This window comes from Kogia breviceps, chromosome 13, assembly GCF_026419965.1.
Source record: "Kogia breviceps isolate mKogBre1 chromosome 13, mKogBre1 haplotype 1, whole genome shotgun sequence".
Taxonomy (NCBI): Eukaryota; Metazoa; Chordata; class Mammalia; order Artiodactyla; family Physeteridae; genus Kogia; species Kogia breviceps.
In genome coordinates, this window is record NC_081322.1 from 926,623 (window position 1) to 940,317 (window position 13,695).

General features: G+C 39.2%; 1 protein-coding gene across 16 annotated transcripts in view; it reads right to left on the minus strand.

Moving 5' to 3' along the window:
- The window catches only part of DOP1A (DOP1 leucine zipper like protein A), a 113,001-nt gene that overhangs the window by 21,625 nt on the left and 77,681 nt on the right, over positions 1-13,695 (minus strand). For all 16 annotated transcript variants that reach the window (XR_010836152.1, XR_010836154.1, XR_010836153.1 and 13 more), the window contains 6 exons: positions 12,614-12,873; positions 9,079-11,068; positions 8,128-8,239; positions 7,839-8,021; positions 6,311-6,436; positions 1,410-1,544 (listed from right to left, as the gene is read on the minus strand). Coding sequence is in view for 13 of the 16 variants with exons in the window: in XM_067011239.1 (XP_066867340.1) it covers positions 1,410-1,544; positions 6,311-6,436; positions 7,839-8,021; positions 8,128-8,239; positions 9,079-11,068; positions 12,614-12,873 (2,806 nt within the window). In the remaining 3 variants the exon portion in view is untranslated. The remainder of the gene's footprint in view (positions 1-1,409; positions 1,545-6,310; positions 6,437-7,838; positions 8,022-8,127; positions 8,240-9,078; positions 11,069-12,613; positions 12,874-13,695) is intronic.

Here is a 13,695-nt window from a genome sequence, read left to right on the forward strand (position 1 = left end):
GACGAATGGATAAGGAAGATGTGGCACATATATGCAATGGAATATTACTCAGCCATAAAAAGGAACAAAACTGAGTTACTTGTAGTGAGGTGGATGGACCTAGAGACTGTCATACAGAGTGAAGTAAGTCAGAAAGAGAAAAACAAATACCGTATGCTAACACATATATATATGGAATCTAAAAAAAAAAAAAAAAAAGAAAAAAAGTGATCAGAAGAACCTAGGGGCAAGATGGGAATAAAAGATTCAGACCTACTAGACAATGGACTTGAGGATACGGGGAGGGGGAAGGGTAAGCTGGGACAAAGTGAGACAGTGGCAGGGACATATATATACTACCAAATGTAAAATCAATAGCTAGTGGGAAGCAGCCGCATAGCATAGGGAGATGAGCTCGGTGCTTTGTGACCACCTAGAGGGGTGGGATAGGGAGGGTGGGAGTGAGGGAGACCCAAGAGGGAAGAGATATGGGGACACATGCATATGTATAACTGATTCACTTTGTTATAAAGCAGAAACTAACATACCATTGTAAAGCAATTATACTCCAATAAAGATGTTAAAAAATAAATAAATAAAATAAAATAAAATAAAAATAAACTCACAGCAGGAAAAAAAAGTTAATGAGGACATGGGCTATTGACACACGCAAGTAGTACACTCTTCAGGCAATAGAAAAAAATAATTTAATATTTTCAGGTATGTGTAATAATTCTTTTAAGGAAGTGATTAAGTCTATTTTGCCTTGGCTTAAAATCTGATGTTTTCAGTTGGTAAATATTTTTTAAGAAAATAGGACCTCTTAGTGTTGCTGGAACAAAGCAAAAAAAGTAGAGAAGTCCATAACTTTATTAATTTGTAGACTTTTATGTCTGCCTAACTAGAGACCATGCATTGTGAATGTAGAGACTTCGTTATTCATTTTTTGGTAGCCCTTGCAAAGCACAGTTTGCACATGGTCAAGAAATGACACTGACTAGAACTAAGGTTATGGCAAAATGTGGGGAGTTTTCAGACTTGGGACATTCATTCTGAAGAGAATGCAGTAAGAAGCTGTGAAAAAGGCAACAGCTGAGGTCAACAGACCTTGGGCTCTGGCTTCTGTGCTCTTCCTTTACATGAGCAGAGAAATTTCACCTAAGAATTTGGTCACACAGCTCCTAACTGCTTTAGAAGTACATACGGAGAGCTATGGGCGGTGAACTGCTTTTCACTGGCCACAGGGATGATCACAGCAGCAAGTCGCTGCAGATGCTGAGATTCATTTTCATTAGGGCGACTCGAGGAGCACATGCAGTCATTTCTGCAATCCTTTTAAATAAAAGGACGTATTGTACAAAAAATATCTTACCTGGACTTCCAGGGTCATTTCTGAAATACAACTGTAAACAAATCCAAGTTCTTCTTACCTTGTCCTTGGCTATGGCTGGGGGCTGCTTTAAAACTTCTTTCACAGTCTGTATGACAGTTTCTGCTCTCATGACACTGATTGAACGAACCAGTTCTACTAGTAAAAGCTGTTCTTCACTGGCTGCAGGAATAACCTGGAGAACACATCACCGCATTCACTTACGTACGTGTATATTTAAGTCTTTTAAGACAAATCACAGAATTAAGAGAATATTTTATGGCCTCTTCTTGAGGTAAAATTTCTTTTTTTATCAATATAATACCTGTACATCATTTCAAAAAATCAAAGAGGACAAGAAGCCTTTTAAGACAAAATAGCAGTGCCCTCGCACTTCTCATGCCCCAAAGCAACAATGCTCAACTCTTAGCTCTTTTCTATCATTTCTGAGTAATATACACTGTTATTACTTTTCCTACTTCACAATATTTTCTTTAATTTTACACATCATCTAATGACTTCCTACTGTAGAAGACAAAGGTTTAGCTCTCTTACACTTTTCTCCCTGTCCTCCCAACATAGTTACGTCATAACTTCATTTAAATCAACATCTACCGTTCACATGACTACTTATGGTTATGCTGTGTTATTATCACTGCATGACTTTTCTTGTACGACTTTTTATTTTCCCTGGAGTTAAAATGTTTCCTTTTGCCAATCTTTAAAATAGTTTTCAGGGCTTCCCTGGTGGCGCAGTGGTTGAGAATCCGCCTGCCAATGCAGGAGACATGGGTTCGTGCCCTGGTCCGGGAAGATCCCACATGCTGCGGAGCGGCTAAGCCCGTGAGCCATGGCCGCTGAGCCTGTGCGTCCGGAGCCTGTGCTCCGCAACGGGAGAGGCCACAACAGTGAGAGGCCCGCGTACCGCAAAAAAAAAAAAAATAAAAAATAAATAAAATAGTTTTCATTATTCCTTCCAATGATAAGGTTCAACGAGTCTGTCTAGATTAATAAAATAATTTGCCTCAAAGAAATATAATTGTTGTTTTTAATTTAATTTTTTTAAGGATTTCCACAAAGAAACACTGGATATGATGAACCATGTATGCGCTTTCATTCACTTCAGAGTTGTTTATGATATGAAGAATTATTTATGCATATTTTGTATATAAATTTCCTCTTTTCACTAAAATCATGATAAAAAAATAAAAGATGTATGGATAATTGTATATCAACCAGCAGATGGATGAAATAAATGAATATACATCAATGGAAAGGAATACAATGCCCGTATTCATAATAGTTTATATGTAAATGTGTTTAAAAATCTGATAGTATATACAAGAAAACATGGTTATCATTAAGCAGTCTGACTTCAGTTGGATTTTTCTACCTTTATTAAAAAAAACTTCCTTAATTGTCACAATGTGTTTAATAGAAGTGTGTGCACACACGTGTGCATTTGTGTTTGCACTATTTTCGTTTGCTTGGTTTCCTCTATCACATGTTCATCCACAAACATGCCAAAGACGGTAAATGTCCTGTAACTGCGTATTCAAAAACATCAGATAATTAATCTCTCTACCTTCTACTTGGGTTGGTACTCTCTAGGCTTGCTATACAGTATCATCTTGATATCTCTCCTGTGACCATCAGTCTTAAAGATTCCCTTTCCTTTTCTTCTGTGTTGGAACTCCTATTTCTTGGATCCCATGTTGCCTTCTTTCTTGTTTTTTTCCTCCTCTGGTGGAGATACATCTTACAATAGCTGAGAAAGGGTGAATTGATCACAATTTTTTTGTTTTTTTTTGAGACATTTCATGGTCAAAACTCACTTGAGTGACAGTTTGGCTTGGTTAGAATTATAGATTGAAACTAATTTTCCCATCATAATTTCTAGTGCTGCCGTGGACAAGTCTTATCATTATTCCATTGAATATAACCAGTATTTTCTCTTTAGAAGATTGTCAGATCTCCTTTTTATCTTCAGTGTTTTGAAATTACTTGCTCATGTTTGTGTAGATAGATCTCTTTTTACAGTACCTGCAGAAACTCAATTCCTTCATTTCTGCGGAATTTCCTTGTACTCTTTCTTAGATACTTTTCTCCCCTCATTTTTTCTATTCCTTCTTTCTTCAAAAAGATATTGAGCCTCCGGTATCATTTCCCTAACTTTTAAATCTCTTTCACCTATTTTCCATATCTCTAAGTTTTCATTCTATATTTGGTATTTATCTACTTTCACTTTCCAACCCTTATAACTGATTTTGTTTTGCTTCTGCTATAAAAATAGTTAACATTCAAGATAATTAAACAATTTTGTAATAGTCTTTCTTATAATCTCTTCTTATTTCATGGATGCAATATGGTTTTACCTCTTGAAGGACATTACTATTATTTACATTTTCTTCTGTTACCTGCATTGTTTATTTTGACTTTCTCTATTTAGTTGTTTCGGTCTTTGTCTAAATTTTTGATACTTTCTTCATGTGACTTGGCTCTCTATCAATTTTAAATGTGAGTAATAATAATATAACTATATATATATATATTTACAGCGTGCTTATTAAGTGCTGTGCATTGGTAAGTACCATATATATATGTTTCCTTCTTCCCTTCCTCCCCCTCTCTCTCTCTCACTTTCTTTTTGATTCTCACAACCCCATGAAGTAGTATTGCTACCCTGAAGAAGTCATATAGTTAGTGAGTGGAGAAGTCAATATTTGAACCCCAGAGATCTGGTTTCAAAGTCTGTGCTCTTAACAACTATGCTACTATTGCCTTTCAAAAAGAAAGTAAAACGTGATGGGAACTCAAGCATTTGTGTGCAGGACTATTGGATAGGTGGGCCTTCCTGTGTGGTGATAGCAGCCTAGTTTGTTTTTGCTAGGAGACTCAAAAACTTCAGTAGCTATAGATCTTTTTTCTTGGTCAGGTCATTTTCCTAGAGAGGAATCCTCCAAACTCCTATCTGAGGGACATAGTAGCTTCCTGCCATCTCACTGGGGTTAGGGTGATTCCCATTTTTCAAAATGTAGACTTCTGAATGCTGGTTTCAGCATGAAGTCTAATTTCTACTTGTGTCAACCTTATGCCCTTGGGTGAAGAGCCCCTGTTTTTCTAAATTAATTAATTAATTAATTAATTTTTGGTTGCTTTGGGTCTTTGTTGCTGCAAGCAGGCTTTCTCTAGTTGTGGTGAGCGGGGGCTACTCTTCTTTGCGGTGCATGGGCTTCTCATTGCAGTGACTTCTCTTGTTGTGGAGCACGGGCTCTAGGTGTGTGGGCATCAGTAGTTGTGGTGCGTGGGCTCAGTAGTTGTGGCTTGCAGGTTCTAGAGCACAGGCTCAGTAGTTGTAGTGCATGGGTTTAGTTGCTCTGCAACATGTGGGATCTTTCCGGACCAGGGCTCGAACCCATGTCCCCTGCATTGGCAGGGGGATTCTTAACCACTGCACCACAGGGTAAGCCCAAGAGCCTCTCTTGATAAACTCTTCACATAGTAAACTTGACTCCAGTCTCCTGATGGGATAGGGTAAGAGAAGTGGGTGGTTGGTTGCGTGGGTTGGGAAAAAGGGATCTATAAACTCTCAATCAGTCCTCCAGATTTCAGCTCCATCCTAACTCTCTGCCTTTAAGAAGTACCTGATACTTCTACTTCCAGAAACTGTCTATAGTTTTACAAGGAGAATTGAAACCCTTCTTGCAGCAACTTAGTAGAGCAGAGAAGCTGATACTGATATCTAAGTCAATTACAAGTCAGACGTGTTTTTCATCTTGCAAAATTTTGTCAACTCCTATTTTTTTGTGGTGACCTCTCCCGATTTTTTTGGCATTGTGGGTTTTGCCATTTAAACTTTTTTTAACTCTCATTTTTGGGAAGAAAGCAGAGAAAAATGCATGTGTTCAATATGCCATATTAAACCACGTGTGCTTGACTGATGTTAAATAGTCTAGGATCTCAGTTCTGCCCAATGTAATATCGACTACTGAATCCTCACAGGCAGAATGTCATATTAGTGGGAATGTTTATTTTTATTACTTTAGAAATGTCAGCCTGTATGTAATGTGAAATCAGAACAAAAATAACAGATTAGAAACCTTTAGCTGGACAAATCATATATCTTATGGGAACATAAATTATTTAATAGCCTTAGTATTCTAATGAGTTAGTATTTATATCCAATATAGAACACTTCTATGAGTTTTTTTTCAGATTAACAATATTTATCTCTTAATTTCATTTAATTATGGCTGCGTCAGGTCTTAGTGGCGGCACGTGGGATCTTTTCGTTGCGGCGCGCAGGCTTCTCTTTAGTTGTGGCGCGCGGGTTTCTCTCTAGTCGTGGTGCATGGGCTCCAGAGCATGTGGACTCTGTAGTTGCGGCATATGGGCTCTCTGGTTGTGGTGGGCGGGCTTAGTTGCCCCGCGGCATGTGGGAACTTAGTTCCCCAACCAGGGATCGAATCCGCATCCCGTGCATTGCAAGGTGGATTCTTAACCACTGGACCACCAGTGAAGTCCCAGAACACTTTACTGAGCTTTCAAACCCACAAAGCAACAAAATTTTCACATACATAATCCAAAGACAACATATGAATTACATTTAGAAATGATTTAAGCAGTCACATTGTAATGAAAAACTAGTCAAGATGAAAATTTCTCTCCATATTCTTGCTCTGTACCCTGAATGACTATCATTTAAAAAACACATTGTATTATATTACCATTTCTATGTAAAATACAGCTACAGTTTTAATATCATATTAATTACTTGTCTTCACATAAAATATCTTTTATATTTATTTAAGAAATTTAGGCAATATATCATTATCTAAACCTGTACACAAACTTGTTGCCTTTCCGCCACCCACCCTATCCCAGCCCCACTGCAACTAGTGGAGCATTGAAAATCAGCGTGTGCTCACCGTATGCTTACCAAATGAAAACACAAACACATACCTTGGTCCTGCTGGTGGTTTTGTTCTGTCTTCTCTCATTCCATACAAAGGCGATGGCAGCCATAAAGTGAACACCATGATTCATCGAAATGGGGCCTAATAATTCTAGGATCTGCTGTCTCAAGTTCTAAAAAAAGTTTAAGCAAATGACAAGTGAATTCAGAATGATGGAAGCATTAATAACTGGACTGCACTTTTCGTTTTTCTTGAAATAATATACAGGACTTGTATGTTTTACTACCTAAATAATGGTAGCGGAAAATTTAATAGTGTTAAGAGATGCAACCATGGTCCTTTTAATTGAAAAGGAAAAAACCCCTGTAAGAGTTTAATCCAAACATCAGGACTCACATAAAGCTTTCTAATGATTTCTAGCCCCGCCCCCACAGGGCCCAGTGTGCTGCCATGACCCCCAGATCTAGGAAGCCAGGACTAGGAGCAAGATCAGGTAACCGAGGGACATCAATTTGACAAACTGCCAGAGCATAACATGCTTTTAAACGTTCACATAATCTCCCTCTAAATATAAAGTAGAAAATTTGGAAAATACCTAAGAGTACAAGAAGAAAAACACTTTTTAAAAATCAACCATTAACCTCGTCATCCTGAGATAATCACTATTAACACGTGAATTTTCTTTATTCCTTTTTCTGCAGATAAATTCTTTTACATGATTAGAAATACAGTATTTGCTTAATTATGTAACATCCCTGTTTCACTAAACTTTTAAGCACTTTCCATCCACTAAGCATTCTTCGAAACCGTGACATTAGTGGCTACATAATGTAACATTGAACAGATAATTTATTTAACCCTTCCCTGAGTGTTTAGGATCTCTCTTTTGTCTGCCACTAAATAAGGCTATAATATTTTATGTATATATTTACATAATTTTGATTACCTTAGAATTCATTACTAAAGTAGATTACTAGGTCATAGACTATGAAACTTAAAAATCTCTGTACATATTGCTAAACTGTTTTCCAGGAGAGATTTGCATATTAAAATGTCAGCTCAAAATGTCCTAAAAAAAGGAACAAAGTTATAACGTGTATGAATGAACCTCAAAAATATTATGTCACGTGAAAGAAGCTAGATACAAAAGACCAAATAATGTATAATTCCATTTACAGGAAATGGCCAGAAAAAGCAAATCGATGTAGAGAGAACAGATTAGCGGTTGACTGTGGTTAGGGATGGGAACCGAGGGGCTGCAGGTGGGCCTGAGGCATCTTTCTGTGGTGAGGGGTACGCTCAAATATTAGGCTGTGGTGACAGTACTACAGCTCTGGAAATGTACTAAAAAACAAAACAAACACAAACACTGAATTATATATGCTTAAAAAGGGTGAATTTTGTGTTATGTCATCTCAATAAAATGGTTAAGAAAATTACTTGCTAACTAATTACACAATCCATGCAGAGTATCATAAACGCTACTCAAATTCTTCACAAATGCAGAGCATGATCTTTGGGAGAACCCTCAAATCGCCTCTTGAGTACCAAGGAGGAAGTGTGAATCATCTAACCTTTGTGGCTCCAAGATTAATAGTGGTAACAGAGGCGGATGCAGCAATGGCTATCTTTTCCGAAGAATCGGCCTGATGCAGTACGCTCCAAAGCAGCGTCACAGAGGACATGATCATGTGAAGTATCGAGAGGATTCCACTGCGGGCTTCCAACAGGTGTTTCTGGTCTACACTGACCAAAAGCTATTAAAGTTGGGGGAAGAAAATGTATCACTTTCTGAGGTTTACAAACGGGACTTATTAGGCCTCATAATCTTTAAAAGGCAGTCAGATATTTGTGCAGTCTTACTTGGTGATACTGTGTAGTAGGGTCCAACAAACAGTAGTGGATAATGGCTGTGATCCCTTCCAAAAGGGTAAGAATCATATCTGGTGGAATAATCGATGCCATCCACAGAGGCCTGAAATAAAATGTATCCATTTGAACACAAGTTCTGTGAGAGAGAAGTTTGTGTTTTATCAGTAGTAAATGTCCAGCATGTGACAGGCACACAGTAAGTGCTCAATAAATATTATATAAATAAATAACTAAGTGAATAAATTAGGAGCTTTTATATCCTCATCTAATAAAATAAGTGAGTCACATTAAATGTACTAAAGTTCTTTTTGGATAATAAATTCTACACAAAATAAATACAGCCAGTAAATCTCTAGCAACCATGTAATGGCAGGCATATCAATATTAAAGGATACAGGCAGTTTTCTTATATTTTATGTCTAGTACCTGAGATTACACAGGAGATAAACCAGACACTAGTAACATCTGGATAATTTTGACAGATTAATTGTGAACATGGCCTGGGGATACAGATAAAATTTGCCACCAAACTATGAAAATCCTAAACGAGAAGTAAAATCAGATGGGAAAAGAATTCTTTGTAATTTTAAATTAATTTTAGTGTGAAATTAATTTGCACTTAGATAAACAAATCAGATAAAACCAGGGCAACCCTTTGCTGAGCTTTCTATTACTTCTGCCAGCTCTGTTAAGAGCATCAAAAATTAATTTCAGCTCTTAGGAGAAAGAAGTCCTGTTTATATATTCCTTCTGTTTTCCACTCCTGATTCTTTTGTTGATACTCTTCCTCAATGTTCTTCTTTATGAAAATAAGATACTGTTTGTAACCTAATGATAACCACTAATTTACTCCCCCAAATTGCAGCCGACTTACTAGACGATTAAGCAGTAATATGTGTAAAAAAATTGTTACTAATGACAAAATTAAGAACCAACCCGTACCTGCTATCAGATAATCCTGTTTCATATCTGTACTGTTGAATTAGGTCGTCTAGGTTTCTGCAAAGCTGCAGTGTCACAGAGACAACCACTCTCTGCAGGACTCTGCCCATGTAAGGAAGAGTAGACGCGATCAAACCGATCCACTGCGGGTGCATCTTACAAGCACAGTGCTGGTGTAACGCTCGTATCACCGCGCACAGGAACATGCCTTGAGATGTGATTGGCCGCGCGTGCAAATACTGAAGAGAAGCCATGGGCTGATGGGGATTGATGTGTTCCAGGTCAGATACCACAAAGTCGAAACCTGCTTCATTCTCTTCAGGGACAGTCATCACCCTGTGCTCTAGAACAATGAGCCTCTGAAGCACTTTAAGAAGCTGTGACTGGAGTGTGCTGCCACCGTCAAACTCATCTTCTGAGAAATTGATCAGGCTGTCCTCTGAGAAACCTTCCTCCACGGCAAGCACGTTCTTACCTGCGGCCTTTTCACTGTGCCATTTCTGTGCACTAAAGATAGACGACAGCAGACAGTGAAGAATCACCTTCTGGACTTTGCACTTAGATAACATATCAGAGATAAAACTAGGGAAACCTTTTGCAGAGCTTTCTATCACTTTTGCCAGCTCGGTGAAGAGGAGCGTCAAAATTTCAATGCTCATCATCTGCATGTTTCGATTGCCTATTAAATCTTGTGACGTGACCTTGACATGCGTTGGGTAATGGCTACGCATGTAATACAAGCAGAGGGAAATAAGGATTTCTATGTACATGGAACTCCGGAAGCTATGATTCGAGTCCACAGGAATGTGACTGTAAAAATCTTTGCCCATAACAGAAATCCGGTGTCTGGCCAACAGATTCTGAAGCAGAGACAACTGAGGAGTGTATGCATTATTCACACTAGTGGTTGAAATGGCGTTTACAAAAGCAATGGGGTTAGTTTTCAAGATGGCCTTGATGGCAGAAAAAGCATACAGAGTCCTTGATGAATCATACAACTGGAGATACAGCAGCACATGTTGATAGAGTGGATGGATGTTGGAACTGGGAGGTCTCTGTGATCCTGGAGAACCCATGTCGCTCTCAATTTCAGAAATTTCTCCCTCTCCACAGCTATACCAGTTCTCTAAATCCAGACCATCACTAAAGAAGACACTGGTTTGTTTGAGTTTTTCATTTGAAGTTTTCTTCTTCTCATCATCCTTTTTTCTGGCAAGTTTTACTTTAGGTTTTGCTCCTGGTTGTTTACCTGACTCCTTAACAATTGTTTCTTTCTCCGAGACTTTTTCTGATAATTTTTCTTTGAAGCTGAACTGAATACTACTGTGACTTCTCTGTCTAGCTCTGGTCTCTGTAGAAGCAACGGAAGAGTCCTGGAAAATCTGTGTGGTGCCTGAAATGCACGGTGAGGAGCTATTTCTGGAGATTCCATTCGGCACACACTCACGGCCTTCTTCTGCAGACACGGACAAAAACTGAGAATTTTCGTTACTCGGCAAGGCAATCTGACTGTGCGGAGCGGACTGATCTTCGCTTTTAACCGTCTCCTCGCCTGGACCTACATCGTTGTCCTCCGGGGGCATATCTTCCATTTCTACCCGAGATGGCACTGATGCAGATTCTGCTTCGAGGCCACTTACGACTTTACGTATCAGGTCAAAGACTAGCTGCTGGACGTCATCATCTGGGGAGCCTGCACTTGGCATCTGGGAATCCTCTTGCGCGCTCACGTTTTCAGGATCGACTTCGTAACTCAAGTTGTCCCCAGCAGAGGACTGAGAACATCCAGAGTCAGAACTCTGAAGTATTTCTATCTGTTGGTCTGGAAGATCAAAATCAGATACAACCATTGGAATTGTCTCACTGCTGGTACTTAGAAGGGACAGTCTGTCACTTAATGGATTAACAGTAAGACTGAAGTTCTCTATTTCATCCATGGTAAGCGTCTTTTCACCATTTCCTTTTGATGCAATGAGCTGTACTTGGCTTACTGGCATACGAGGAAAAGAGTAAAGGAAAAATATAAAATATATTAAAATAACTGAAATGTAGACCGAACAAGATTTTTAATCATTACTTCCATTACCTCCTTATATTTTCCTATTAAAATACTTATTAATATGCTAGACTTTTTAAGTTAGAAAATTATGTAGATGACCGTTAACTAGAATTTAATAGACAATTCAATACTAGAAGGCCTATTATTCAAAGGAATTAAACAAAACAGCACATTTAACAGATAAAATATAAAACTTTGCCCTTATCCCCAAATATGACATCCTTTTAAAATCATTTAGTATATAGTTAATATATAAATACATAATCTTCTTGATTTACATAAAATTCAACAAGCATTTATGAATTATCTAGCTTGAGTAAGGCCCTGAACCAGGACAGGAGGGTGAGGTAAGGAAGAGACATCGCTGTTCTCTTTAAGAAGTTTAAACGTAGCAGGGCATCACAAACATCCATTTTGGTACTTTTGGGGGGGCATTCTTTTAGAGAGGCTTAGTTCCATGCAAGCAATGCAAAATCAGGGGCTTCAAATTTAGGAGAAGCATCATGACACCACAGGTGAGGTCTGAGGATGATCTCAGAGGACAGATGAGAATTCAGCTGTCAGGCAGGAAGCACGGCAGGCAAAGCGCTAACACAAGAGTTCTGGCAATGAGCAGGGCAGAGCACGTTCTTAGGAGATTCAGGGGAAGCAGCGGAAAGGCAGCTAGAGAAAGGAACCAAGGCTCTATAGAAACACACTACAGATGAAGTAGGCGCACGGCAGCTTAGTTCCAGCTTCACCGCTTGCCAGCTGTGGGACTCTGGGAAAGACACAGCCCTCTAAGCATCAGCTTCCTGCTCGGTCAAATGACCTTTCATTACTGACCTCACAGGATTCTTTGACAAGAGATACAAATGAAATATTGAGCCGTTTGTCCCTAAGGTATAATAATCTAAGGGGGCCATTATCAGTGTATTACAAAGGGTATCATTTGACAATCTGTGAAGGGTGGACTTTCTTCTAGCAATAGAGAAGATTTATCAAACACTTACACTAGTCTCTGCACTAAACATGTCACAAACATTACTATGTCTAACGTTCACAATGAAGCCTTGAGAGGTGGGTATTATTATTCCTATTTTACAGATGAGGAAAATGATGCCTGAAATATAAAGTGCATTATAAGCGCACTCAAGATTCCCAGTGAAATATCTACAGAGCCTTGCAGGGCCAGGATGGTAAACGCTAAAGGTTATTTGTTAATACTGAAGAATGTTTCTGACCAGAGCTGGGCCGAGTCCTCCCCTGAAGGAAGTGACTGATAACAGAGATCCAAGTCCCCTGTGATGGTCGCTGATAAGGTACACAGTGACACAGTCCACGTGAGCACTGCCAGTGCATGCGGAGGGGAGGAAATCAGCCCACGGAGAAATTCTCACGTCTGGTTCTCCTGACAAACACTGCTGTGTTCGCCTTTCATTTTATTTTAATAATTTAATTCTAAATGAAGTTGTTCTACTTCCGCGTGATATTCACCATTATTGCAGGAGAAGTTTTGCATGAAATGCTTGTCATTCTCTTCTCCGGGGTAACAGGGGGCCTTGTTCCAGTAGCGTTCCGCTTGTACCCGCTGCACTGAAACCCTCTGAGTTTTGGGATGAAGCAAGAGCAACAGCAGTGGTTCCAAAACTCTTGCAATATCATGTCTTTGCAGGACTTGGTTCAGCCAGGCTTGCCCCACGGAGCTGGTGGAACCATCGAGACTGTTAAGGCTATCTAACATGATGAACAGTGACCTGCAATAAACACCAATAATTAACACAAAGAGCAAAAATACCTATTTTAATTTTAACACTCTAATTCTTCTAGAATCAACATTACTGTAAGTGGTGTTTCTTGCTTTGAATGAGCTATTTTAAAGTAACCATACTTCAGAATAACTCTGGGCCACAGCATTTTAATAATCTTAATCCCTAGTCTCAGGAGATACAAGAAGAAAGGAGAAAGAGTTTTTTCTCTTTTCTTGTGTTTTTTGAAATTTCACAAGCGTGCGTTACTTTTAAAAGATAAATACTAAAAAACAGAAAAAAACACCTTAGACAATGGGTCTTGTTTTAGCAACATGTTACGTTCCACATCACCAACTACTGAACTGTCTGCAAGTCAACACGACTTTCATGTCGGTCTGTGCCCCTCTGCTTCCACCCTCTTTACCAGCAGAAGTGACATGCTTAATTGAAGGAAAGACCTCCTGTGGAAGCTGTGGAGGGGTACACAACCCGAGATTCAAATCTGGGCCATCCACTTCATCTCGCAGATAATGATGTTGGGCAAATCACTTAACCTCACTGGGGCCTTCACCACCTCACGTGATGAGGACAGGCAGTCGTTAAATTACAGATGGTATTGGTAAAGTACCCAGGCCCAGGGCCCAGCTCATTACCGGCGTTCAACAGCAGACCGTTTTAAAACGGTGATGCTGCGTGAAAAACCACCAGCTGAAATAACATCCAGTAGAGTCCACCTGCGATCCTGAGTGGGGCTTCAGCGTAGTGAGATTTGGGGCCACCTCTCTGAGACTTGCTGGTGAGACTGCTATCTATGCCAATGTATGTAAA